General features: G+C 45.1%; 1 protein-coding gene and 1 non-coding gene across 3 annotated transcripts in view; one reads left to right on the plus strand and one right to left on the minus strand.

The window, feature by feature from the left end:
• TEPSIN (TEPSIN adaptor related protein complex 4 accessory protein) overlaps window positions 1–27,177 on the plus strand; it is a 389,886-nt gene that overhangs the window by 302,135 nt on the left and 60,574 nt on the right. For both annotated transcript variants that reach the window (XM_069655160.1, XM_069655161.1), the window contains 5 exons: window positions 2,022–2,207; window positions 2,308–2,470; window positions 3,357–3,470; window positions 25,818–25,896; window positions 26,652–26,786. In XM_069655160.1, coding sequence (XP_069511261.1) covers window positions 2,022–2,207; window positions 2,308–2,470; window positions 3,357–3,470; window positions 25,818–25,896; window positions 26,652–26,786 — 677 coding nt within the window. The remainder of the gene's footprint in view (window positions 1–2,021; window positions 2,208–2,307; window positions 2,471–3,356; window positions 3,471–25,817; window positions 25,897–26,651; window positions 26,787–27,177) is intronic.
• Window positions 16,455–16,573, minus strand: LOC138448122 (5S ribosomal RNA). The gene has a single exon (XR_011259982.1). It is a non-coding gene; the product is annotated as a 5S ribosomal RNA (ribosomal RNA).

Consider the following 27,177-nt stretch of genomic DNA (forward strand, 5'->3'; position numbering starts at 1 on the left):
TGCCTCGGGGTCCCCTTCGCCCAGCAGATCCATGAAGATTCTTTGAACTTCTCGCTTCAGGTCCCTCTCCACAACCGACTCTGGAAGGAGTTTCACTCTAACATTGACCCGTCTTGACCTATTTTCAAGATCCTCCAGTTGGGTTTCCAAGTTACGGGTCGCTAGGTCCAGGAGATCAATAGCTTCCCCATTAGCCGTACCATCCTTTTCCACTTCCTGCAGACCCCTTTCCAGTAGGTCCGTTCTTTCCCCTAACTGGGCCACTTCCTGCTTCAGCTCCCCCAGGGCCGTACTTAAGTCTGACCTCAACATCTGGAACTGCTCCTGAAAGGTTTCGGCTAGGGTCTCTCCTAGGGCTTGCATCTCGCCTTTAAGGTCCAGACTCGTCAGAGGTTCCCGGCTCCGGTGTCATCGTGGGCGGTATGCCTGCTGTGGTGCCCGCTGTCGTCTCCATCATTGCCCCCGGCATCCATTGCTGACCACATAGAGGGGAGGGTGCCCAGGGGATCCCCCACTCGCTGGCCCGAGCGCGGCGCCCTGCTCCTGGATCTAGAGGGCATTAGATCCTTTGCGCTCCTTAAAGCCCGAAGGTTTGGGACAAGGGAGATCCGCCCGCTCCCCAGCGCCTCTCAGCGTGCCCCCCAAGTTCTCCACAGCACGCTGTTTAGGGCCCCCCTCCACTTGCAAACCCCTGACTTGGGGCGACTGTTTCCGCGGCCACCAGTCAAAGGGGGGACCCTCCCCCTTCACAACAGCTCCAGCCGGGGGGACCTGTGCTCCACCAGTATATTCCGTTCCTCTCGGGAACTCCACCAAGGCCAGAGAGGGCAGGGGCCCGGTAAGCAGCTCCCTCAAGGCCCCCCCTCTCTCTTCCCGCTCCAGGTTGGGCCTCCACTACACCTCCAGCTCGGCTCTCCCTCCTCCGCCTCACTCCCGAGGTCTGCCACTCAATTCTGTCTACTCCGGGCCGTCCGAAACCAACAAGGGGGGGCCACCTCCGCACCTCGCCCCCCCACCCCCGACAACTTGCCCGCTCCTCACCTGCTCGGGCGCCCGCGATCTCTCAGGGCAGGCAGCTCCTCCTCTCGCCCCTGCTCGCCGCCGTCCAGGGCCCCGACAGCCCGCTGCACGCCACTTAAGTCCCCGCTTATAAGGCGGCCGCCCAACGCAGAAAGGAGTCGTGCTGCCCCGCTCGCCTGGAGGTAGCTCTCACTCGCCGACACGGCCCTCCGTGTCGGACTGCTCCTCGGGGGACAGACGCCCGCTGGGTCCCGAGGTTCCTCCTGCGTCGCCAGACCACCTGTCCACCGATGGATAGCTGCCGGCACCTCCCGCCGCAGGTGGGCAGGCTCGCTCGTGATCACCGAGCACACCGCAGCCGCCATATGCAGTCCGGGTCCGCGGCACCCAAAGTCCTGTGCCGCCTGGCCCCTCAACGTCACACCCCTCCTCCTCAGCTGCCAAATGTCCCCGGGGGTGGTGGGTCCCAGATGACAGGCCTCAGGGCACGAGAGCTGCCGTCGGCACGTCTAATCGCTGCCGGCGGCCATCTTGAATCCAAATGTGATTATTTTAATGTAAAAATCAACCTTGACCGAAATTGGGATGACAAATTGTTCTCTGATCAGAGGTGGCCAATTGGCAACTTGGCTGTCATAAGATCTTCCTTAAAAACACTTATACATTTGAAAATTATAAAAGCCGTTTGGAATGTGACCTTGCAAATCGTGTGCCATATTGTTTCACGTTGTAGTAAATGGATTTGAAATAGATTTGTTTCAAGGATGTGAGATTCTGCAATGTAGTAAAAAAGGATGGCAAGTGGATCTAGATGTTTTTGTAGGTTTGATGTTGGGAGAAGGAGACACAGCATCTACTTTGAATTTGTGTAGAAGAGTTATTTTGTAGAGTTTGTCATTTTATTTATGTTGTGCCTTGATTGTAATGGAGTCTGTGAAGAAAGCTGAAATAATATGTTCTGTCCTGGGCTCTCTGGCTCTTACTCTTTTACACTCCTGAAGGTGAATCGTTGTTGACCACCATACAAAAGGTAGCAGGAGTGATGTCCGGTGCTGTGCATCCTGGCCCAAATGTGTCCAGCCCTGGCAAACCAGATGAAGATGCTTACCAGGCAGTTATGGCTCCCCTTCCTAGTGTTAGCTGTTCAGTGGCTCAAGCACATCCTATAATCTCGACCCACAGACGAGGTACTGCTTATTATATATTGTGTATTCTTGGTATATTGTTCATCTTGTTAAGGTGACTTCAAGGGGATAACAATGACGACTCCCTTTTGTCTTCCCCCAGCCAGTCGCCAGCCTGGCCTGGCTGGAGGAGGCTGGGAGGAGAATGACAGTGCACACAGTTCTCAGCGGTCCTCACAGGAGAATTTGGAATCTGGTCAGACGTCAAGGTCCAGCAGTGACAGCTACTCTGGAGCCAGCAGGGAGGCAGGAGACCTAACAGAGAGGTAAGATGAAACTGTGACATCAAAACAGACCCATTGCAGTGTAAATGGGCTGAAGAGAAAAGTTTCAGTGCTGGATCTCAGCCTTCTATTACAGGTCAGAATGGGTGTGAGTAACCCCCACCGACACACAGAAATGTCCAGCAAATGTAAATGCACATGAGTGTTAGACATACATTCCAAAGCTTACAAGCTATCTCTTCTGAAATAGAGTACATGTAGGCCTGTCAAAAACTAACCTGCCTGTATGTCCATAGTTTTTTAAAGCATTTCATTAAATTGTATAGCGCTTTCTGTGGGCATTTGTGACTGTTCCTCATCGCCATGCAGAACTGATGGTGTGACTTGAGACAGGCACGGGTGGTAAGGAGTGCAGTAGATAAATATAATTGAACACACTACTTTCAACAAGCTCCCATTTTCATCCCCTTTGTGTTCAGTTTCAATGGTTTTTTCCTGGGCCAAAGTGGACAGGAGAAACTAAGCCTAGAATGATGTTTATCAAAGAGGCAAACCACTTGAATCAGGTAATCTTTGCCCACACACGTAGAGGAGCAAGGTTCTATGATGGACTCATTAACCAGTAATAAAGGCACTGGAGTCTCATCCCTGATTTATAGTCCACATAAGAGTGCCATAACAGTCTATCTCTAGAACAGTGATCCTCAAAATACTTGAATCCAGGAATCTTGATTCACATATTGAAGAAGTGACCGACCAGTTGATCCCTAGAAGCTTAAGCAACTTATCAATGGAACATTATATTCTAATTTTACAATACGAAAGCTTGCATGAAAGGGGGCACACGCTTCAACTTCTCAATTCCTGGTATTTGCTTTTTATCTTTGATGTAGACATTGACCTTGGGCTTTGTTTTTCTCCTCTGCAGAATGGAATGTGTTCAGCTGAGTGACTGTATACAGGAAGTGAGTCTGGTTGACACAGTGACTCAAGGCACTAAGGTCTTTCTCACCAAGGAGGAAGTGCAGCGTTTTGTGAAAGAGTAAGGCAACTGCAGCTTTCTTATTCAAATTGTGACTCATGTCATAGTCTGGATTCTGTACACCACTTTGTATGTTTAGTCAGTTTTGTGGTTACTCCTGAGCATAGACTGTGGTTAGTAATAGAATTTGAGTCCTCGTCTTTAGGGCCACAGGATATGATGACAGTTTGTATATGTGCTTCCTCTGAATATCCATTTCAAGGAAGGTTATTACATCAAACTCAAAATGCTTTGCTTCTCAAAAAGCTCATGGTCCGGATGGCCTACAGAGAAATCAGTGGTTCCCCTGATAGTCGTGTGCCTCTTAAATATTGTAAGGGCTGGGCCAAAATCAGTCATTAGTTTGTTTGGAGTTCTTCTGATTCCTTAGAGCTCACTACACGTCTGAGTAGGATCTCCCAATCGTTTCTATTTCTTGCACAGTTTTATGGTCGTTTTCTCTCATTTGGTCTTCCCTCCACTCTTGCCTCTCACCTTCTGGATCTATTGCCTTTGCTTTTCCTTTTTTTACTACTCTTTCTCACAGGGCTGTACAATAGCTGCACAAGGACAGTGTGATAATGTACTCACCTCAGCACCAGTCACTCAGATCCGTCCATTAGGTTGATGCAAGGAAAATGTGCTGTGTCACACGATACCCAGGAAATGGCCCCTCATATGCAATGGTGCAGTCGCTAGAGGCCCACAAAGCAGCCTCTTTCCAGGCTGCATCGGGGGTACTAAGTGTAATGAATGTTTCACTATTGTTTAATTGGCCTCACTATTTTGCCAACTAAGAATATCTTGTGTAAAATGTCAGGTTCTCTGTATTTTATGTCCCACATGTCAAGTGCTGCCACAAATCCCCCAAGAATACCACCATATGACTGGGAAAGTCATATGGTAAGGTATAACTCAGTGCAGCTGCTGTTATTATATGCCATTTGCATCCTTTCTATTTCTCACTCTGACCTGACAACTACATTTCATGTGCCTTTTTCATTCTCTCTATTTAGTAGAATTTTACAATTCTGTATTTTCTTCAGTACCGCAGATCACATTTAGCACTCTGAGACAGCTGCAGGCTACTGCTGTGTAAAAAGGGACCGGGAAAGAAGGGGCAGTGAGTAAGGTAGAGAAAATAGTTCACTAGGGAGGGAAAGACTGGAATTTGCTGGGCGCTTACAGCGGATGCCTTGACTTGTAGGGAGTTAAATCACCACAGAAACATTCTACAAATCAGTTCAGGAGATATGTAAAAAAACAATTGAGGAACTGGATCCACTGGAATCCATTTTGAAATTGGCAGCAGAACTTCATGACACACCATCCTGCCTTCCAGGATAACAACATGAGACCTCAGAGGCTAAAAAAGAAAGGGTGGGTGTGTGTGTGTGTGGGTCCGTGTGGGTGTCCGTGTCCTAAAGCAACCTTCAGTGAGTTGGTTCAGCATATCACTTATTTCCTGGCACACAAGTAAGAAAGCCTTAAAGCAAGCTTACCACCCGACATTATTTGAAAAGACAACTTTGCCAAATATACCACTCATTATTATTATTTTTTCCATCCATAGATCACTGAAAAGAATGTGATCTTCACAACAATTTACCAAACAAAATTCACAACTATTAGTGTTTGCGCGTTTTAATATTCCCACATGACCCTGCATTGTAACTGATCAAAACCGGATTGCAATGTTTGAAAGTACAGAGCAAGTGTGAACATTGTGAAAATCCAAGAGAAGGGAGGCATTCTCTTGGCAGTGCAAGGAGCCGGGAGTGAACCTGAGAGGAGAGTCGTACACACTGGTGTGTTTGTCAACATTGTGAAAAACCAAGAGAAGGGAGGCATTCTCTTGGCAGTGCAAGGAGCCAGAAGAGAACCAGAGGAAAAGAGTAATTCACCCTAGTTTAGTTGTGAACATTAGAAACACTTTGCTGGAAAAACCAAGAGAAGGAAACAATTCCCTGAACCAGTTTTCATGCTATATCCAACTGCACCTGTCCAGAAGAGGGGAGCATTCGTCTAGACCAAAAGGATAGTAAACACCTTTTGGTTTAGTTTAAAGTGCAATGGTTGGAAATAGGTTTTTGACACAGGACGGTGGACTCTTTTTAGTTCTTGGACATCCTGACAGACTCTTAGTTTTGGTTGCAGCAAGGAAACCCGTCTTAGTGTTAGGGCAAGGTAGCATTTTCTTTTCATTTTCTTACTTAGTAAGAGTTTCTGTGAACCATTATGCCACCACTGTGTCAGTCGTGCTACTGCACCCTTACAACCCTTACTGGGACTCTGTGTGGCATCTGGAAGCTCAAACCTCAATAGGCCTTTTACCTTGGCCTCAGTATTGGACCACTGGGGGAGTCTGGAGCTGACCCCCTCTTGGACCCTGCCCCAGGTTACATTGGGTCCTTAGACTGTAGGCCCTACCAGTCATTTGGCCCCTGTGCCGGAATTCTCTCCAGCTCTAGCCCCACTGGTCTTGTCACCTGCATCTTGTCATCCTCTGTCCTGCACTTTAATCTTGTTGGCTTGGCCAATGGTGTTTCTCCACTTTGTATCTCTGTTCCCCCTCAGTATCTTTGCCTATCCCAACCTTTCCTTAGCCCTATTTGTTCTCCTCTTTTGGTTATACGCTTCTCGCCTCCAACTCTAACTTTTGTTGTAGTCCACACCACTTTAGAGCAATCACACAGGCTGCTCATATCCAATGCACGGCTACCATGTGGTTTTCTCTCATAGGGCAAAATATTCACCCCATTAGAATATACAATGGAAACCAATAAGAGTGGAGATGGTTTCTGGACACAGATAATGCCCATAGCAAGATGCAAAATCTGTGAAGATATTTGTCACGGCTCGCCGGCCGTGGAAGCTATGGAGAGGATAGAAGAAGGACTAACCCTTCTGGAACGCCGTACGCGTTCTAGTCTCTCTGCCTTTAAAAAGGCCCGGAAGTTGCTAATGCACTTGCGTTGCAACTTCCAGTGCTTCGGGAAGTGTTTCTGACGCTTTGGTGTGTTTGTATTCCTGCCGCGCTCGGGCGGCTGTCTCTCCTCGTTCCTGCTATTGACTTACCTTATCACTTCCTTGCCTCTCCTTCCGTGCTGCCTGTCATGAGCATTTCTCCACGGTGCTCGCTTCTCTTCTTTTACCACGCCCCTCCCGTACCTGTGTTCTCCTGCCTACTCCTTCAGTCTTTGTCCGTGTAATCAAGGAGTTCTGCTACACGACCTTGTATATCTCTCTCCGACGGGATCATTTCCTGGAACCCTCTTTGGAACCATTGTATCATCCTCATCACAACCGTGCATTCTGGGATTGGTAGTCCTCATCCAGAACATCTCTTAATACCTGCCAGGGTTTTTCGGCAAGGCTTTTCCCTGGCCTGGGTTGGGCTCCCTGGGGTACCCACTGCCAGGCAAACAGCATTTCTGGAAAGGTGGCCTCCGGTGGAGCTCATACCCATTACTCCAAACAGGGGGAACGGATAAAAAAGAAACCCAGCGATACCTGGAAACAAAGAAGAAAGGAGATACCATCAGACGACTCCTGGTACACCGACACAGACAATTCCTCCGCCTTCCATACGGATTCAGGTGAGGAGGGGGTTGGGGAACCGGACATTACAGTTCAAACTGAATCTGAGAATATTGATGAATTGCTTTCTTTTCTTCTCCCTTCGACCACGACCATTATTCTCTTGGGAGATTTTAATATTCCTTTGTCTTCTGTTCATTCAACCCTCACGTTTCTCGCTATTCTTGATTCTCATTTTCAGTCTCCCCTTTCTACTCCTCCTTCTCATGTGTCTGGCTCTTGCTTAGACTTTATTTTCACCTCTTCTCTCTCTGTACCTTCCATTTCCGCGCTTCCACTCTATCGATCAGATCATCATCATCTTTCTTTTTCAATTGTTCCATCTTTTTCTGTATCAGATTATTTTTCTCCAGTGACCTCATATCTCTTGGATGACTTACAAGATTTTAATACCCCTCTGTTTGTTTCTTTGTGTATTACTGCTCTTACATCTCACTCATCATTTGCTGCTCTTTCAGCTAATGATGCTGCTTCCACTCTGTCCTCTTCCCTTTCTTCTTCTCTGGACTCTCTCTCTATCCAACAGCGACATTCTGTCCTTCTCGTAAACCCCCTCAACCTTAGTTTACTTCTAATCTTTGAGCTATGCAGCGTGCCCTGTGTCACCTTGAAAGGTGCTGGCGCAAGTCCAGCCCAGAGGGCGATCATCCATCTTATTCTTCCAATCACACACTCTGAGGAAGTTCTGCTTTCAGCTAAAAGTTCCTTAATCTCTGATCTTCTGCAGACTGAATCAACCCATCCTCCTACTCCTGACCACTCACGTAATTCTGCATTGTCTGCTTCCGATCTTTCTTTATACTTTTCCTCAAAGGTGGCCTGTCTCCCGAACGGCCATTGAGTCTTCCACTTCTGCTACCTCCTCTACTTTGTATCCTAATAGTACTATTTTCTCCATTTCTCCAATTTCTAATGAGACTTCTCTGTTAGTAAATCAAGCCCACCCTACTGCTTCCAATTCTGATCCGATCCCTTTGTCACTCATTCCCAAAGTTTATCCTTCTCTTGTATCTTATCTTGCTGCTCTTTTTAACATTTGTCTTTCTACTTTGATTTTTCCCTCTTCTTTCAAGCATGCCTCTATTCTTTCTATTCTAAAGAAACCTTCCTTAGATTCTTTCCTTCCCTTTCATTTTCATCTCATTTCTATTCTGCCGTATCTTTCTAAATTACTTGAACGCTTAGTCTATTTTCAAAGTTCTACTTTTGACTCCGACAATTCCATTCTTCTTCGCTTTGAGTTGGGTTTCCAGCCTTTTCATTCTGCTCTTCTGTCTGTCCGTGATTCTTTACTCTCTATTCAATTCTAGACACTTGTCTCTTATTCTTTTGGATTTGTCTGCAGCCTTTGACACAGTGGGACACCTTCTTGTTACTGTCTTCTCTCTTCTTTTGGGATTTCCGGTTCTGTTCTTTCTTGATTTAAGTCATACTTATCCCAACTGACATTTTCGGTATCTTGTGTTGGGTCGTCTTCTGATACACTCCCTCTTCTTCACAGAGTTCCTCAAGGTTCTGTTCTGGGGCCTTTCCTTTTTTCTCTTTATACCTCTCCAGTGGCTGAAGTTATTTCATCTTTTGGTCTATCCCATCACTTTTATGCAGATGACACCCAACTTTTCATGCCTTACTCCTCTTTTCCATCTGAGGTACATGATAAATGCTTGGCTTGCCTCTTAGCTATTAACCCCTGGATGTCTGATCATCATCTTGTTCTAAATGCTGCTAAAACCGAGGTTCTTTTCTTTCCTGAAAACACGATTCCTTCTCCCTTTCCTTCCTTTATTCCGTTTCCTCCCTCCCAGCTTTCTATTTCTCCTTCGGCTCGTAACTTGGGGCTCTACCTTGTTTCTGATCTATCTTTCACTCATATTTCTGTCTCTTCTCATGCCTGTCGGTAATTGGTACAATATTCGAAAAGCTGGTCCTTTTTTAACTTTTAACACTACTAAACACTACTTAAGTGGCCACCTGGTCGTTTATGCATACATTTGTAAAGCATTACTGTTTGGACTCAACCTCGTCTCAAGGAGGTCTTTTTGCAAAGGGTGTTCTTCATAGTGTCCATGATTAAATTAATTGGTACTCCCTCCTCCAAATTGTCACTGCTTTGGGAATCATCAAATATGAGGAATACGTGGGAGGACACAATCCATTCGAAGAACAAGTTACTTACCCCTGGTAACGTTCTTTCGACTGGATGTTCCTCCCACGTATTCCTCATCGCCCTTCCCAGCATACCCGCTGTACAATTTACGTGTTTTACACTCTGCGCTTTCTGAGAGCTTGAGGTTTTGGGGTATGCCTGGTCAATCCCTCGATTGATGGGAACGAAAAAACAGAACTGAAGCCAACGGGCGCGGCTCGAGCTATTTTTGATGCTGTTTACTCCGACACTCTACGGCAACCCTCTAGCGACATTGACGCCATGACATCGAGCACAGCGCCCTCTGGTGTGGAATTCTTTTTTCCGAAGCAGCAAAGCTGACGATACGATTATCAAAGAGCAGGAATATGTGGGAGAAACATCCAGTCAAAAGAACGTTATCAGGGGTAAGTAACTTGTTCATCTTAAAGAACACCCTAGATGCTGCAGAAACAGCAGGGAGAACTCTGGCTCAAGGCACCCTTTCAAAGAGACATGCCTGGTTAGAAAAACTCGGGGTGCAAGCTGGAGACACAAGCGTCTCTGAGCAACAAGCCGGTGGAAGAATCCAACTTGTTTTCGAAAGGCTGTTGATGAGGCGTTAGAAACTGCAACAAAAGAACATGAGACCTTTAAATCTTTGAACCAGATTACTCAAAAGCCTTTTCAGCAGCGTGGTGGAAATTCTCACTGCTGCTTTCGCAGACAGTCCTACTCACGTTCCCCACATAACCAATATGCAAGGAATAACACATGGTCCTTTGGTCAGGGATCATCTTCCTTAAATCAGTGTCCGGCTAGAGGACAGCGGCGGGGGAGTGGAAGGGGTCGCAATGCCACCCCTATAGGGATCCCCGTCCTCCACTCCAAAATGACTCGCAGATATGGGAGGAAATTACCTCAGACCAGTGGGAGCTCAAGACCGTCACCCACGGTTATTGCATCAAGTTCACCCGACCACCTCGATTCCGACCACCAAAGTCCAGGCGTTTAACACCTGAAGATATTGCTGGAAGAGGTCGAGATCCTGCAGGAAAAGTTTGCAATCAAAGTCGTCCCCGTTCTACAGGTAAACAAGGATATTTATTCAGTGTACTTCCTTGTACCCAAAAAGGATCTCACCATGCGCCATGTGCTAGACTGCGCCCAATGAACAAATTTGTCAAACCACAAAAGTTTTGAATGATAACGCTGCAAGAAGTAATCTCTCTGCTAACAGAGGGGGATTACATGACAACATTGGACATGAAAGATGCATACTTTCATATTTCAATGTTGCCGGCACACAGGAAATACCTAAAGTTCATAATGGAGGACAAACACTTTCAGTTCAAGGTTCCTCCCTTCGGCATTGCCTCAGCCCCAAGAGTATTTACAAAGGTGCTGGCAGTGGCAGCAGCAGCTCACCTGCGCAGACAAGCCATTCCAGTTTGTCCTTACCTCGACGTAACAGGGGACTCCTACGGAACATGCCTGTCAAATACCCAAAGGATGATAGAGCTACTCTTCAGTCTGTGATTCTCCATAAACTAGAAGAAATCCAGCCTAGACCGCAACCAGTTTCTGGGGGCTCTAATTCAGACGGAAGATGGCCTCGTCTTCCCCTCCAATGCGAGGGTTCAAAACATGCTGTTTGTAATCCCTCAATATGTAGTCGGTCGAGAGCTGATGGTACGCAAGGCCATGCGACTGTTAGGGATGCTGGCATCCTGCATTTATTTGGTCACTCGTGTACGTTTGCGCATGCGCCCCATGCAAAAGTGGCTCCACAGCCAGTAGTCTCAAGCCAGCAGACAATGGGACGATCTAGTGGTTGTCTCGGCAGCTCTCGTTCTCTCTCTGCAGTGGTGGTTGAGGGAAGACCTCTTGAAAGGGAAGACCTTCACCACCCCCACAGTAGAAACCACTCTCACAATGGACGCATCTCTCATGGGGTGGGGAGCTCACCTCCTTCCGCAGACGGCGCACAGTGTTCGGTCCCCAGCAGTAGCATCCAACCACATAAACCTGTTGGAGCTCTTAGCAGTGTTCAAAGCTCTGAAGGCTTTTCATACAGTTACATTGAAAGATAGTACTGATCCTCACGGACAGCACCACAGCCATGTACTACCTGAACAAGCAAGGGGGCATTCACTCTCCAGGGCTATCCAAACTGTCCCAGAACATTTGGAAGTGAGCTCTCAAACACAAGATGTTCCTACTGTCTCAACACGTTCCAGGGGAACTTAATCTTGTCGCGGACTTGCTCAGCAGAGACTTCCCACTACCCACAAAGTACGAATGGCGACTACACGAAGACATTGTCTCCAATGTTTTCGCAGAATGGGGTTTCCCAGAGATCCATTTGTTCGCAACTCTGGAGAACTCACAATGCCCAGATTATGCCTCCCAGGTACCCTCATGACCGATCCAAGGGTCTGTGGATAACATGTTCAGGGAAATTTGTTTATGCTTCCACCCAACCCCGACTCCCCTACTCAACAAGATAGTGCACAAGATGCACCAGGAACCAGTCACTATGATATTAGTGGCCCTGATGTGGGCAGCCAGCCCTAGTTCTCACATCTGATGGAGATGTCACACTCTGACCTTGCCCATACAACATGTTGTCTCAGGACAAGGGGGAAACACTGCATCCATGCCCGCACTCTCTCAACTTTGCCGCCTGGTTCCTGAGGTCATAGAGTTCGGGCATCTTCAAATTCCTCAGAGATGCATGGATATAATTAGAGAAGCAAGAAAGCCTAACGCCAGACATTGCTACTCCAATAAATGGAAACACTTTGTTATTTGGTGCAATTCCAAGATCATTAATCCCATAGACTGCTTTCCTACTCACATTGTACTATACCGGACTCACTTACTAGACTCGGGTCTGATTTTTAATTCTCCGAAGGTTCACTTAGCTGCACTTTCGGCTTTATACCACGTCACAGCAAAAGGTGCCATGGTGGAAGATCCCAGTAATTAAAGCTTTTCATGGAAGGGGTTAATATAATTCATCCCCCTATTTCTAATCCAGCTCCCGGATGGGATTGACATGTGATATGAACCAGATTTATGGGAGCTCCCTTCAAACCTATGCAAAACATTCCTAGTGGTAGTCCCTTCTATAAGGAGAGTCGGTGAGCTTCAGGACCTTTCAATTCTAGACCCTTTTGTCATAATTCACAGAGATAAAGTGGTTCTGCGCACTCATCCAAGGTTTGCGCCCAAATTAATTTCTAAGTTCCATGTGAACCAGTCTATAGAACTACCCACTTTTTTCCAGAATCCCACTACTTTACCACCTTGCCATTCTACTCTCTCACAATTTTCTATTCTTGTTTTCTTGCCGGTTACTTTGCTTTCACAAAACAATGGTTGTAATTTATATGCATTTCTCATTTGTTATACCTTTGCCCATACAGGTTTCATTCAGTGTGGTATTCAATACTTGTTCTGTTTGCTTCTACTTCACCCAACCCGTGGCCTTGGGTTTGTTTCATCAATTTCATACAGTTTCACTTGTTCAGCGCTTGTCTCTAATTCCCCACTGCCCCCAGAAGCGCCCCAGTCCGAGTGACATGCCTTTTTCACTCACCGGTCTTGTGCGTTCCATCCGGCCGGCTGCACTCGCTGCATGTATTCAGCCTCACTTGCTGATTTCCTTTTGCTCGTGAGTGCTGTTCGCTCCTCTGTGGCTCTTCGGTTCTCGCTGTCGGCTCCGCTCTGCTTCCCCGGACCCTGGCAGCTTCCTTTCTTCCTCTTCTCTGCTTGCAGCTCCAGCTGCACTGCTTCGACCACGGAGGCTCCCAAACTTGCAGTTCCTTCATGGCCCTCCTGCTCCCGGGCACCACAAGGCCTTGGGGTCTTCTGCAGGACCCACAACGGCTGCCTCATTTAAACCTGACTCTCCCACACAGGCCTCCCTGTTGGTCGCTGTGTTCCTCCCTTTTTATACACCTGCAAAGACTGGACAGGTTGCCGGTGTAAGTGTTCAATTAGAATTGCCTGACTGAAATTAGAACGACATGCCTGACCTTCACAATACTCTGTAGGCATCTTCTTCAACCCAGTACTAGAGTGGTGAAATAGGTTACTAGTATTCACTATTCCTAGTCCCAGTACTGTAGTTGGTTGAATGAGGAAAATTGAGGGGGAACTGTTGTACAGTAGCCCATAAAGCCTGGGCGATCATTCGGTTGGCTTTCACAGGGAAAAGGGGTACCATGTCTCGCCTGGGGTACCCTGTTCCCAGTCCCCAAGGAACCTCCACCCAGATGATCCTCCCTCGCTTCTCAACTCCTAGGGTCAGGATCCATGAGCATTGGCCTTGGAGTAGGAGTGAGGATACCCTCAGGTTTCTCACAATTGTTGATTATAGACTGAATGGAGCAGAATTGGGGCTGATTGACTGCCCCAATTATTCCTAGTTTTTCCTGGCCCTGGCTCCTTTTGCCTACCTCTTCCTCTTTTTGTGCAAACCGTCCCCCCTCTTCAACTCTCGGTGAGGAAACCTTTCTCCTGTTTTAGGTCATTTGCCCACCCACATTTTTCAGGTTGGGTAGAAGTGAAACTGGCCTGTCGGTCTGCCCCTATGTATTTGTTTGCTTTCCACTCGGGTATAGTTTCTTGTTTACCATCGATGGGAGGCAGCTGTGCCTTTGGTTTGTCTTGCCTGCCTTGAGAGGACTGAGGGGATTACACATTTGCCACCTTCAGGGGTTGCAGCGTAGAGCGGTTGGCTACTCCTGGCTTCTAGAGTACCTCACTCTTCTTTGACTGGTTGCCCACAGTGGCTCTGTCTCAACACTTACAGCATTAGTTCTGAATTGGAGTACCATTCTTTAGTGACCTAACTCCTCCCTTAACCTCCCTAAATCTACTGGATTTTTACACCAGTATTTATTTTTTTATTATTTTGTTTGAATTTTTAGCCTAGCGCTGGCCCTACCCCAGAGGGTCTCGGAGCAATTTACAAAGTTCAGAAGGTGGAAGATAAAACAGAGGTTTTCTATTTAGATGCTTTTTGGTGCTAGTCCACCTCAACTTAAAAGTAATGACACATCACTGACACTTGAATTGCCCTTGATAATCTTTAACCATTGTCTCATTAACACGTTTTTGACATGTTCATTGTGTTTCCGCCTACCTATAATTTAGCTAAGCTTAAATGTTAAATTAATAGCGTCTATCCTGAGGGAAGAAGAGAACTTGTGTCTATGAAAATGTAGCTATAATCGGGTGTATCTGGAATCCAAAGAACACTGTGTGAGGGTGGTGGGATAAGGCCACACACGTAAGCCATGGAGGCTCTTCATGGCATTACAGAAGATGAAACATCTAAATAATCTCTCTTGACAAATGCAAAAAGGGCTTGCATGTGCTACTCTGTGTTTAATGGTAACTCGATCACGAGGTCTGTAGGATTGGCCCCCTATCTTGGCTGAGTGTTTAGAATGCACTGGGACGCCTAATCCATTTATTTTCCAGCGTCAGGATCATGGGTTTGAGGTATACCTATGTAGGTAGAGAACTAAAACGAGGGAGATTCTGAAGTAACAGTAGGAGTGGAGTGGGTGAACCACAACTTAGTGAAGGACCTACTCTATACGGACCTCATGTCTTGAGTCAAGTCCCAATTCTTATTTCGGTCTCTGTTTTCCAAGACCCCCAGTCACAAGGATTTGTCAGTACCCCAGCACACTGCTTTGTCTTGGTCATGGGATTTGGATTGGTGTTTTGTCTTGGTATTTGCCTTTGGTGTCCCAACTCTTCATCATAACACCTCCAGAAGGGAGGGGTAGATTGGAAATTGCTAATTGGACAACCCATGTATTATACATCTTTTGCCGTAGGTGTTTGTCCCTGTAGAATTGCCACTCCCAATCCATCAAATTCTCAAACGTTGCAAAAAGGTTTAGTTGGACTACCACCAGTACCTGGGTTTCCAACTGGCTGTGCTGTAGCTTCTCTTTGCAGGCCTGGCCTTTGTGTCCATGTTCCTAACAGGCTTTTGAGTCTAGCTTTGTGTTAGAAAATGTTTTATTTTTGCATCTTTCGCATACACTTTAATGGGACATCAGCATATCTGCTGCTTCATTGTGACCTCTAACTCACTTAGATTTGGGGTCCTTAGGCAGTCCTTAACGCTGCCAGGGTTGGGTAACTAATATTTAGTAAACTTTATTTTATTGTTTAAAGCGCTGACCTAGCTCGAGAGCAGTGGAGTTCCAGAGGGTGGGTGCATGAAAAGAGAAGGATTGTTTACGGGTCTTCACTTTGCAGACGAGTTGCGATTCAAGCCGGTTGGTCGATTTGCTGCACGAGGAGTGTGTGCTGCAAGATATGTAGAGTTTAGCTGCCAGGTACGCTGGTGTGCTACTCGTGACTTAGATGCATGCAGTCTTGAACAGTATCCTGGCTTGGAGTGGAAGCCATTGTAGTTTGCGTAGGATGGGGGTAATTCGGTCCAATGTCCATGCTCCCGCAATAAGACTTGCTACAGCGTGGTAGACTGCTCTTAGGTGAGCCAAGTGAGCAGCTGGGAGCCCTGTCAGGAGAGCATTTCCTCCATTGATGTGCGAGACTGCAAGGGCCTATAGTACGGTCTGGAAGTCCTGCTGCAGGATTAAAGGTTTGATTTTCCGATGGTAGATCCAGGCTATTTGGGCCTTCTTGGCTATGTTTTTCTGGATGGACAGATTGCTTTCAATGCTGACACCAAAGGATTTTGCTGAGCCTGAGAGTTGTGGATCAAATCCTTCTAGGTGCATTTTATTGAGCCATTGTTGGACAATTTGTTTTTTAGCAGGCGGACCATTGAGGAAGAAATCAGTCTTGGATGGGATAAGTTTGAGGTAGGCAGTCAGCATCCCGGACTGGATGATGTCTTGGTAATTGCAGAGACGAATTATGTTATGTGCACTATTTACTCTCATGTACAAAGGAGTAACGGCGGCGTATTGGTGGATGGCTGTATTGGGATCTTTGAGGAGAGTGCCCAGAGGCTCCATATAAAGGTTAAAAAGAATTGATGAGAGGATGGAGCCTTGAGGGACTCTGCAGGAGTCGGTTAGAATGCAACAAGCCCATCTGGACAGCCTGCGCGGATCCTTGACTTATAGTCATTTAGGAGGTGAAGTTGTTCGATTCTGGTAAGTAGTTGTATTGCAACTATATTTTCCAAGATGTTGTCAATAAACAGGAGGTTTCTAATGAGCCTGTAGTTTGCCAGACCGTCTGGACCTAGGGTTGATTTATTTATCTATTTTTAAAGCCTACAGCACCTGGTATTCCCAGGCGGTCTCCCATCCAGGTACGAACTAGGCCCTACACTGCTTAGCTTCCGAGATCAGATGAGATCGGGCGCATTCAGTGTGGTGAGGCCGTAGGTTGATTTTTTTTCTCAAAAGGAGTCGTATGAGACAAGTCCTGAGGTTGCCCTGGAATGATCCATCTGTGAGAGAGGCATTGATGATGCTGAAGAGCGCATTGAGCGCTGGGCCTGTCAATTGTTTAATGATGGAGGTTGGAATTATATTGTTGAAGTAAGAAGTAAGTTTGAGGGAGGCAATCATTTTTAGGAGATCTGGGGGGTGGGAGAGAGGAGAGAATTCGGTCCAGAAGGGCAGTGTGTGTGCCGGGGTGCTAATGCTGTGAGAGGTTGATTCAATGGTCTCTCGGATTCTGTCTATTTTTTCAATAATAAATGTGTCGATTGTCACATTTTTCCACAGTTGCTGGTACTGGCAGGCGAGTTGGCTTGTTCTGGAAGAGGAAATGATGGAGCTTGGCCACTTGCACCTGTGGATGATTGCCACTCTGCCTCCTGTCCTCCTGGGCAGTCGGCATGTTGGATGCAGTAGCTTTGGGGTGGGAGGTTGTCGAAAACATGTGGGGAGAATGGGGTAAACCATGTTTCAATTATAAACAGGGTATCAAGGTCATTGTATGAGATGAGGTCAGCTCATGAGGAGTACTACCTTCCTTAAGGAAAGTAGCACAGGGAAGTAGTGTTCCTTTATATTTCTCCTTTTCAGATATGATATGGCTATATATGGGCAACCACTTCGAAGGCTCTGGCCACAGTCCCAGAAGCAGCCTCTTTGTGTGCATGGTATTTGTGTAGGCTAGGGATTGCGCTGAACAAGGCCTGTGCACACATTGTAAACCTTGTGTGTGGTCCTGGTTGTACCAGAGTTGGCTGTCTGAGTGTATGCAGGTCACCTGATAAGTGGGTTGTAGTCACTCCAGCCTAGGATTTTGAATATCTGGAGCAAAGGATCCAACCTACAAAAGGATGCAGAGGGTTGCTAGAGGACTGCAACTGTCAAATCCCTGTTTTCCATTTCACAGGGAAGACCTTCCATCCCTCCCTTGAACTGATGGTCCTAACCAGTTTTGGGTCCAGCTTCGCTGAGGTTGTCCTCATCCAGGTGCTCTGAGGAGTTGTGAACCTGAAGCTTGCATCCATTATCTGAAGTGGAGACTATAGCTAGTATCACGTGTATCCTGGTTTTGTGAAACTTGCATTGCATCCTTGTTGTGGGCTCTGGACGTCGCTTCTCTGCTGCTATGTTATGCTCACTTGGTCTCTGCTGAGGCGTTGGGGCATGGTTGCAGCCCTCCCGGGGGTGAGGTTGCTCGGGTCCTACTTCGCCCTCTGCGCTTATGTGGTCAATGGTGGTAATAGGCAATGCTGCTCGGGACTGTCCCTGCGTGTAGAATAGGGGGCGTGAGTATGCCAGCTTGTTTGCTTGATCCCCTTCCAGACCCCTTCTGTCAAACCGTGGGATGCGCTGTACCTGGAAAGCTCACCTGTTGATTAGTTTTGGCGAGCACTCTGTCCTGCTGTTTTTGGCAGGGGCGCTTGGATGATCTGGACCGAGTTCCTTCACTGGTCCCTTGCACGTGGTAGTCCAGTCCTGCTGCGACTACGCCACTATACTTCAGGTAAGTGTTCCTGTTTGCCTTTGTCTTACCTCATCTGTTTTTGTTGTTTTGTAAAGTTTGTTGTCTTGTATTGCTGTCCGTTGCACTTTTGATGTTTACTCTTTTGCTTTGTTCCTTGCAGGTGATGTTGCCAGCATGGCAGAAGCTGCAGAGCTCGAGGCGGCAGCCGGAGGGAATGAGGAACTAAGCTGTAGCGGTACAGTAGCTGGTAAGTTGTTAACTAGGGGGCGCGTGGGGTTCAAATTCTGTGCAGCACTAGGACGGATGTTCTAACCTTGTCTTTCTTCTTCTTCACAGGGTCCGAGTTCATGGATGCGGAGTGCAGTGCTGCGGTGTCAGGATCAAGATCACTGGATGTCAGGAGATGTGTCTGCAGTTGAAGCGATGAAGCACCGGTTTCCTGAAGGTGAGTATGCAGAAGAACGCCTGGTTTCAAAGGTAAGTAAACTGGTCCAAGCGGCGGTGAGCGTCACGTTGCACGTGAGTGCACAGTAATACGAAGCACCGGCCTTAAGGATGGAGCAGCTTATATAGATGAGCTTCTGAAGCCAAGCCCACCAGGTTTAGCCTGCCTGCTACACCCTTCGAGTCCGCACATGAAGACCAGGCCTAGGGAGCCACACCCGATGAGTCAGCACATGAAGATGTTCTCTGGAATAAAGGCTTTCAGCTCCTGGAAAGTTCTTGTAAAATAAAAGCACTGCTGCACTGAAATAAAGTGTTCTTGATCACATCTCTATATGAGCCTGGCGCCTTTGGCGCCAGGACTGAGTCCAGCCAGGGGCCCTATGTTTATGGGTCCCAAAGGGACATAAGTGAGTCAAGTGACCCATTGCCCCCATCACTAGATGGTGTGGTTTTTTGTGTCCTGGAGCCTGTGGCCATGACATGCTTCTGCTCTCTTCTAAGTGAACCCTTGCTGTTTGATGACCGAGTCCCGTGGTCCTTTGGCATTTAGGCCTTGTGCAGGATCACTCCAAATGTTTATAACATATTAGATGTCATGGGAGTTCTTGTAGAAGGCCTTCTTCAGCTACAGCATTGTGGTGAGCCATTCCTTTCAGTGGGTATGGACTCTGTCAGCAACTTAACTACTGGACCCAACTCTCATAGATTGTAAGCGAAGTACACACTGCACCGATGACACCTGGTCCTCCAACAAGTGAATCCACAGTGAGAGCAATTGTCTTCAACCCACTGACTTACTTGTGGACATTGTTTGTCTTGATCGGGCTTCTAGAGGCTGTTCTGCTAATCTGTTTTGTTACAGCCCTGGTCCCTATTCCTTTCAAAAGCCATAAAGTTGTACCCTACAGCTGCCATTATTTTTCTTTGTAAACAAAGTATTCCAAGTTGTGCTCTGGGATGACTAGGATTGGCAGCTGGCCCTGTGTTCTGTGGGAAACTGAACTTTGCTATCATACTAGAACTTGGCACTGGCTCCGACTCTGGGATTATCTACTGTTGGTCCTTCTTCATACCGTGGGAGAACTTTGAGTGGCTTTGCAAACGCCACCAAAACCTGTTTACTTTCGTTGAAAACTGTGGAACACAGGTTCAGTAGGGCAATGCTTATTCAGATTAGTTAATACGGTTTTGTGTTGTCTTGTAACATTTTATGGCTTATGATAATTTGTTCGAAGACCTTCCTCCCTCACATTGTTACTACTGAAACTGTCAGTTGTAAACTGTGTTGTGTGTCCCATTTCTGGACCCAAAACTGTGATTGTACAGGTGTTTATATTGTTTTACTTGCCTTGTAGCTAAATAGGTATAGTATTTTTGAACTTAGCTTTGTGGACAATACATTGTTTGTTTGACAAGATCTTGAGTATATTAATTGTACTTGACACCAAACCTTGCTCTCCTTCGTTTAAGCCTTACTGCTCGGCCTAATTATAAAGTGAGAGTTTGGTTAGACGTTTGTGGTAACGTTTACAGGTCCAGTAAGGTTGGCTTCTCAGAACCCTGCACCAGTAATGGTTCTGAAAAACCTAGTACCTCTCTTCAAACCAGGCTATTTCATCATACCCTGCTTGCCAGAGCCTAACCTCCACCCCAAAGGTGGCTGAAATGCCCACCTAAAATTTGATGCAGGAATTGTGGCAGAGTATAATGCTGTACTCGAAGCAAGGCTTTGGAGAGAGTAGGGTCTCTGTACCTGGTGCAAGAGAAACCACTATCCCGGAGCTTGACAGCTTTACTTGTTATGGGTTTACTTCTAGAGCATCAATAAACACATGTGTTCGCTGTATGATGGGAATTATTAGATTTTATCAATATCTCCCATTCATAGTTTTATCACTAAAACATGTATTTACACTTGCAATTTCTTGCTTTTTATACTCATAAATAAAAAACACTCCAAGAATTCTTTTATTAGTGTATTTTAATTCTCTTGCAGAGATAATGTATGAGTATTAAAATAGTATAGGCAAACAATATGTAGTTTCCAGTATTAGCAATTATGTAGTCGACTATAGTCCTAGCATCCTATTCTTCTATTCACTTCAATAATTTTAAAGCAACTACCAATCAGCAATATGTGCAGCCATCTAAAAATATGGCACAGTAAAACTTGAAATTATACTTGCTGTAGTGCTGTCAGGATTGGCGGGCTAGAGGCCAAGGGAAGTTACACTAACCCCTACAAGCCCATTAAATGGTAATGGCTCAATAAACTCTGTCAAAAGTCCATGGGGGTCATTCCGAGTATGGAAGTAACCATGCCGCTATTAGCGGCATGGCTACCCCCATACCGGGTACCGGGTCCGGGTTCCTTGAATGACAAATTACTGGGCCATTCCGACCTTGGAGGGCCTGGTAATTCCTCATTCAAGGAACCCATCCCCATTCCCATTGAGCCCCCATAGGGCTCAATGGGAATGGGGAGGATGCTAACGTTGTTAGAATCCTGGTCTGCTCGCGGGACCCGCTAAGGACGCCTGGTTTTACCAGGCGTCTTTAGCGGGTTCCCCCAAGCAGACTTGTAATGGGGCGGTAAGGGGTTGACGGCTCCGGCACCTTTACCGGCGCCGCTAACCCCTTACTGCCAAGGTCGTAATGACCTCCCATGTCTTCTAGGGTGAGGTAGAAAAATCAATCTAGGCCATGGATTAAAAAACTATAGGTAAAACTTAATTCTCTAGGCACTAATTCAAATCACAATAAACTCAGTGTCTCACCAGCACAGGGATTGATAGTTAATTGAACGATTTACTGTCTAAATACATCATGGTGTCTCGTAACAGCTTCACCATTGAAATGAAAAATAGGTTGCACAAAATGTGTAAGAATTGCTCATTTTAGCCCTGAAAAGATTACAATGGGCAAAAAGTAATTTGCATTAAATTTGCTGCATGTTTCTTGTCACCCAGGGAGTCGGGCCTTGTGATTCTGATGTATCTTACAGCTCTACTACCCCTGGCTTCTCATCGGGCGCCTGCCTGCTTCTGTGTTCTTCTCTTTGTTCCATGCTGTTGCTCTGTCATGCAGTTTATTTAGTCGGATACTATTTTTATCTAAACGCTATCTTTTCTTTCTTTGCCAACCAGTCTAGACATGGGTGTTTTTGTCTTAATCTCTAGTTTCAATCGGCAAGCCTTCCCCTGATCTTAATTTCTCGTAGACTTATACAGTTTTGCAGGGAACGCCATGCACAGATATCATTAATAGCTGTAAATTCCCCCAAAAATATTGCCTTCCCACTACACATGTAATCTTTTCAACTGCAAAACTGGCCCTAACCAGGAGCTTTTACCAGGAGGACACTGCACATCTCAGACAAACGCCATAGCATCTTCCCCCAATATTAAAGCCATTCATTCTCTGCTTCATAAGATTGACATTTCTGAATATGTACCCTTTTCCTTATGGGGTTGAATTTTCAATATAGGCAATTTTCAAATATGAGAGTAACATGGCTTTGTAAAACAGGGGTTTTCAGCTTATTTTAAATTGAACAAGCTCTGACCTTTCAAAGGTCTCATTCTTCCAGGGAATATAAATGCACATTTTACATCGTATTAAAGCTGCAGTAGGCGATTAATTCTTTTTTAATGAACACATTGGTCCTGATACACACAACCTTTTTGGCGCAAGTGCCAAGTCAGGAGAACATATCTCAACACCATCATAAGCCAATCTGAATTCCCCTTTGCTTTTTTTTTGTTGCAATATCAGCCAAGGCCCTCCCATTCAAATTCAGTACAGTACTGCAGCCTTTTCCAAGGTCATGACAGCTGCACAGCTGGTCAGGACACATTGCACAGTGTCTAGTCATAAAAACGTTGAAGGTGAAAGATTATTGGATGAAATGGGCCCAACTTTGGACATTTCATGTCTTAATCATAAAGGTAGTATCCCTAATTTAATTAGGAATACATCGACTAATGGTACTAATACATCTACCCTGGACTATGTTTTCATGGACCAGGATTTATGGAGTAGATCATGCCCCATGACGATCTCATTCAATACTCTAAGCGACCATGCAGGTCTAACATGGTCGCTTGAGATATCCTAAGAATATGAGAGGATTCATTATGATGAACCTATCCATGTTAATCTCAAAGGGAACACCGTTACTTGGACGCGTGAGGGATTGTGGGTACAACGCACGTCACTATAGGGATAGTGTTTCAGACACGCCTTGTCGACGTCCCCTTTTCGACTACGAAAAACAAAATGCAATACTCCGCAGTGACCACTGGATGTCGGACCTATGCACAGCATGTGAATCTAAGCAGATACAACCATCAGAAATGCTTTTACGGTAAGTAATGCATTCTCATATTGGTTTATCACTGGCTTCAGGGTAATCACTGGGACCTGAGTGCGATGATGATTATTAAAAACACATCTCCAACTGATTACAACACAGGTCAGGGATATTAGCGTACATGATGGTTGCTTTGACAAAGAGATCAAAGCAAATAAGCAGTTCTAACGACACCAATGTAGAACTATTGATAAGGACCCTTCTCTCGCTAGGGAAGCAAAACACCAGTATCAAATCTCGCTATTAATGAGATACAAAAACTGGTTGAAGCTACATAAATCTTCCATCAAGAATGCTAATTGGATTTACATTTTTAAATTATTGAACCTGAGGGACGTGAGAGAAGATTTTGGACTATGATTAGAAATGGTAGTCACATCCGTTCGAAAAATGGAAACCAATTCAATTAACATCAAGGATTGGACACAAGCAGTGAGTGAACTATATTATACGAATCACTCTATTTCTAATAATACTTACTCTCATTTACCTTCCAGCGCTTTTTCAGTATGATTTGAGATGGATGGCAGTATGACCACTCTGACGGCACTTAACAGCTCACGTGGCCCCGGGCGGGATATGATTCCTAATAAAATATTTAAGGACAACCCTCTCTTTTGGGCCTCTATATTAGTAAAGTTATTTAAGCAAATCTTACGAGATGGTTTTATTCCAGCTAGCTGGCAATAATCTATCATGGTGCCTGTATTCAAAAGAGGGGACCATACTACTACGGCCAATTATCGACTTTTGGCAATGGTAGATGCAAGTCAGAAAATATTTGCTACTTTGCTTTTGAAAAAGTTAAATGTATGGATTTGAGAAAAAAGGATTCTCGCAACCTTCCAAACTGGTTTTCACAGCGGTATGAACACCTTGACTAATAGTAGTTTATTGAACTATTATATTATGGCAACCAAGCAGAAGAAACATGATCGATTATATGTATGTTTTATAGATTTTAGTAAAGCATTTGATACAGTTTCTAGACCACATCTATGGGAAAAACTTAAGAATGGGGGATCGATCCTGTATTCTTGCATTTTATCACTGCTCTCTCCTCTGATACTACTATTAAAATTAAAGTCAATAATGAAGGTGTTCTTGCGCCAGATATCATTACAAATATGGGTATTAAACAGGGATGTGTACTAGCTCCAACTTTGTATAATTTATATGTGGCAGACTTGGACCATAGTATGCTCGTAATTTCCCTCCAATTATTGGGACTACTGCAGTTCCATGGATCAGCTATGCTGACGATACCATAATCATGGATTTCACCCCAATTGGACTGCAAAGATCGCTCAATGCTTTAGCGGAGTATGCCCAGAAAAATCCCCTACGAATTAATGAATTAATAACCAAAATATTAATATTTGATAACAAAACTAAAACAGAAATTCCTCCCTGGTACATAAATGGTACTAAATTGGAGGTGGTTGATACCTATAATTATAATTACCTGGGTGCACATATTAAGAATGTTCCCTGCAATGATTGTATTGCTCTAGCCTTCGATTAAAGGTATAGCAATAACTTCTTTCTAGTCAATTTGAAAGTAACTCTCAAATTTCTCGAAAAACTCAGTATAGCTTTAGAAGAGATATTACTTAATCCTAACAGAATGATTAATATTAGGGGAAAGCAAAACAATATGACCTCTGCATGACTATTGATTATTTATGTAATCGTCCTATGCATAAGGAGTACAGTACCCAAGCCTTTACATTTGGGGCTCCTTGCACCTATCTTACAAAAATTGGCTCTAAAGAAATAAGAAGATTTATTATTATTCTTCATTATAACATCTTCCTACTTTTTAGCATATAGGGCGTGGGGCACGCATCCCCAAAATGGAACTATTATGCGATAATAGTATTGAAACCTCAAGACATTCTCCCCAATGTAATCATTTATTGAGGGAGTATACATTAGGCTATATTAATGTTGTCACTAATATAATACACATACAAGAGAATCAGTTTTGGGCTGCCATTATTTTAGTGGAATCCATTGTTATTTCTGGTGCTGCTTTCTATGTATGGAAGAAGGCCACCTCCCGAATAATTTCCTATTAACTGAATTCTCCTTGGATTTTAATGTTTTCAATATTGTGAATTTTGATTTTATAATATAAGATTGTTGATGGCATGAATTTTTAACCTGGGTTTTTTACTTTGGCTCTCATTTTTCACTTTGTTATGAACTATTATGTTATCTGTTATTAACCTTACATGAAATGGATTTGTATTTCAATATGTGTAAAGGTTTGTATTAAGCATTGACACAAATTAAATAAAAATGTTCATGCTGTTTTCAGTCTAAAAAAGGTAGAGAATATTCTCCTACATAAAAGATTGGAGCACGTGCGAAAATCTTCTCCTATGGTAGAACACATGCGCAGTAATTCCTTCTCTCTCCTCTTCCTCACGGTCTCTGTCAGGATTTTCCCACGTAAGATGTCAAATGAACAAAAGAAAAGATGCCACACCAACCCTTCTCTTTGCAGAAGGAGCAAGGCGAGGGTCCTACATTTAGGGCTATTGAAAATTCTAATTTGGCACCATTTTTGCGGAATGTGTCCGCTCACAAATTGAAAGGTCAATTACACTTCAATCTGCCTCGTACAAAAGTACTCCATCCTTTGTTGTCTTTCCTCTCTCCATTCTCTTTTTTTATTCTACATTATTCACTTTTTCGTAACTATGTCGTCTTATTTCTGTACTTCGTTTTCTTGTTTTAGTCTGTTTGCTCATGCTTCTCTGTGAAGCTTAGTGCTTTCAATCTGGGTATGTTTTGAGCTCTTCCATGTCTAAAATGAGTTCTGCAAAGTGTAACTATGTTGGTGAAATCATTTTTGGCCCGTTTTTGCCTGTTCACACCATGCTGTACCAATTCACAGGTGTGCCCTGCTGAACTGCGAGACTGTGCTGGAGCTGTTGAATCGGAAGCTGCTGAACCCCTCCATCAGCGTTCAAATGGTGAGGAAGCTTTAAGTAGGAGGACTAGCAGAAATTATGGTCTTCATGTCTTTCAGGCCAGAGAAATGTTGATGTCGAGAGCAACGTTTTCTTCGGATCAGACCTGTGGGGCAGAGGCAAGCCTCAATTATGCAGGACTGCTGCACTCAAGGAGAGATGGAAGGGTGGGTATCGCAACATTTTCAGGACCATGCTGCAGACTATAGAGCTACTAGTGGGGGTATTTTGGCAAAACAAACTCAAAGGTCCTTTGATGGGCATTTGGCAACTAGGTAAGTATATTTGAAAGACATGATGAGGCAAGGCTCCCATAGATCTTCGCCAGCATTCCCTTAAGACTCTGCTGCTTGTTGCTGGTCTCAGCGATTCCCACCAATGAGCATCTTTGTGGTAGCTGAGTTTTACTCAATACTAAACTGGGCCAGATTAGCCCTGGGGATGAGTAGCAGGGAAGTGGCGAAAATGCAGTACACAAAATATTGGTTTAACCATTTCTTTGCAGACTTTTTTCAGTTGAGTAACTGAAGCATAGCGAGTGAATGTGACTTGCAGAAATCATTTTGTAATCGGCTGTGCTGGAGGTCATACAACTTCCAGAATGCATACCTTGAATCCCCCTCCTGGCATGGCTATATAGGAATGAATACTGTGGGTGAGCCTCTGTCGTCTTAGGAGTACTGCCTCTCTGAGGTGCTGTCGAGGGAGGAATATTATGTGTTATTGGACTCTGAATTGTCTGTCTTTTTAACTTGCAGCGATCCATGAGTGCCATCTCATCCCTCATGTGTTCTGACCTGTTGTCTAGTGACCACATGTTCTTCGTCACCCATCGGCACCTGGAACGTCTTAGCACAGGGACACCTGGTCCTGCAGCAAACCGGGCTACCAAAGTAAGCTGTGTCCTTCTACTATTGTATGTTCGCCGAGTAGGCCAGATGCCTGTCACCTTGAGCACTAATTCGCCCTATACTTCTTGAAAACTATTAGCAAATATTATTTTTGTTTCTTGGGAAATAAACTGTTCTTGTCCAACATTTGGAAACTTTTACTAAGATGACAGGATCAAAATCTGACAGCTGGCCTGCTCCTTTTCTGTAACAAGGATGGCTATCGCACATGCTACCCATCGAAAATTGTGGCAAAAAAGAGATGGGGCTTCTGTTTTTATTAAATTATTTCTATTTAGATTGTAGCATGTTCAACCATATTGCTTTAGTTTCATACAATACCTCCCTCACGTCATTGACAACCCGTAATTCTGGTCATCCATATAGAGATACT

The sequence above is a fragment of the Ambystoma mexicanum genome, chromosome 3q, assembly GCF_040938575.1.
Source record: "Ambystoma mexicanum isolate Mex_15411 chromosome 3q, UKY_AmexF1_1, whole genome shotgun sequence".
Lineage (NCBI taxonomy): Eukaryota > Metazoa > Chordata > Amphibia > Caudata > Ambystomatidae > Ambystoma > Ambystoma mexicanum.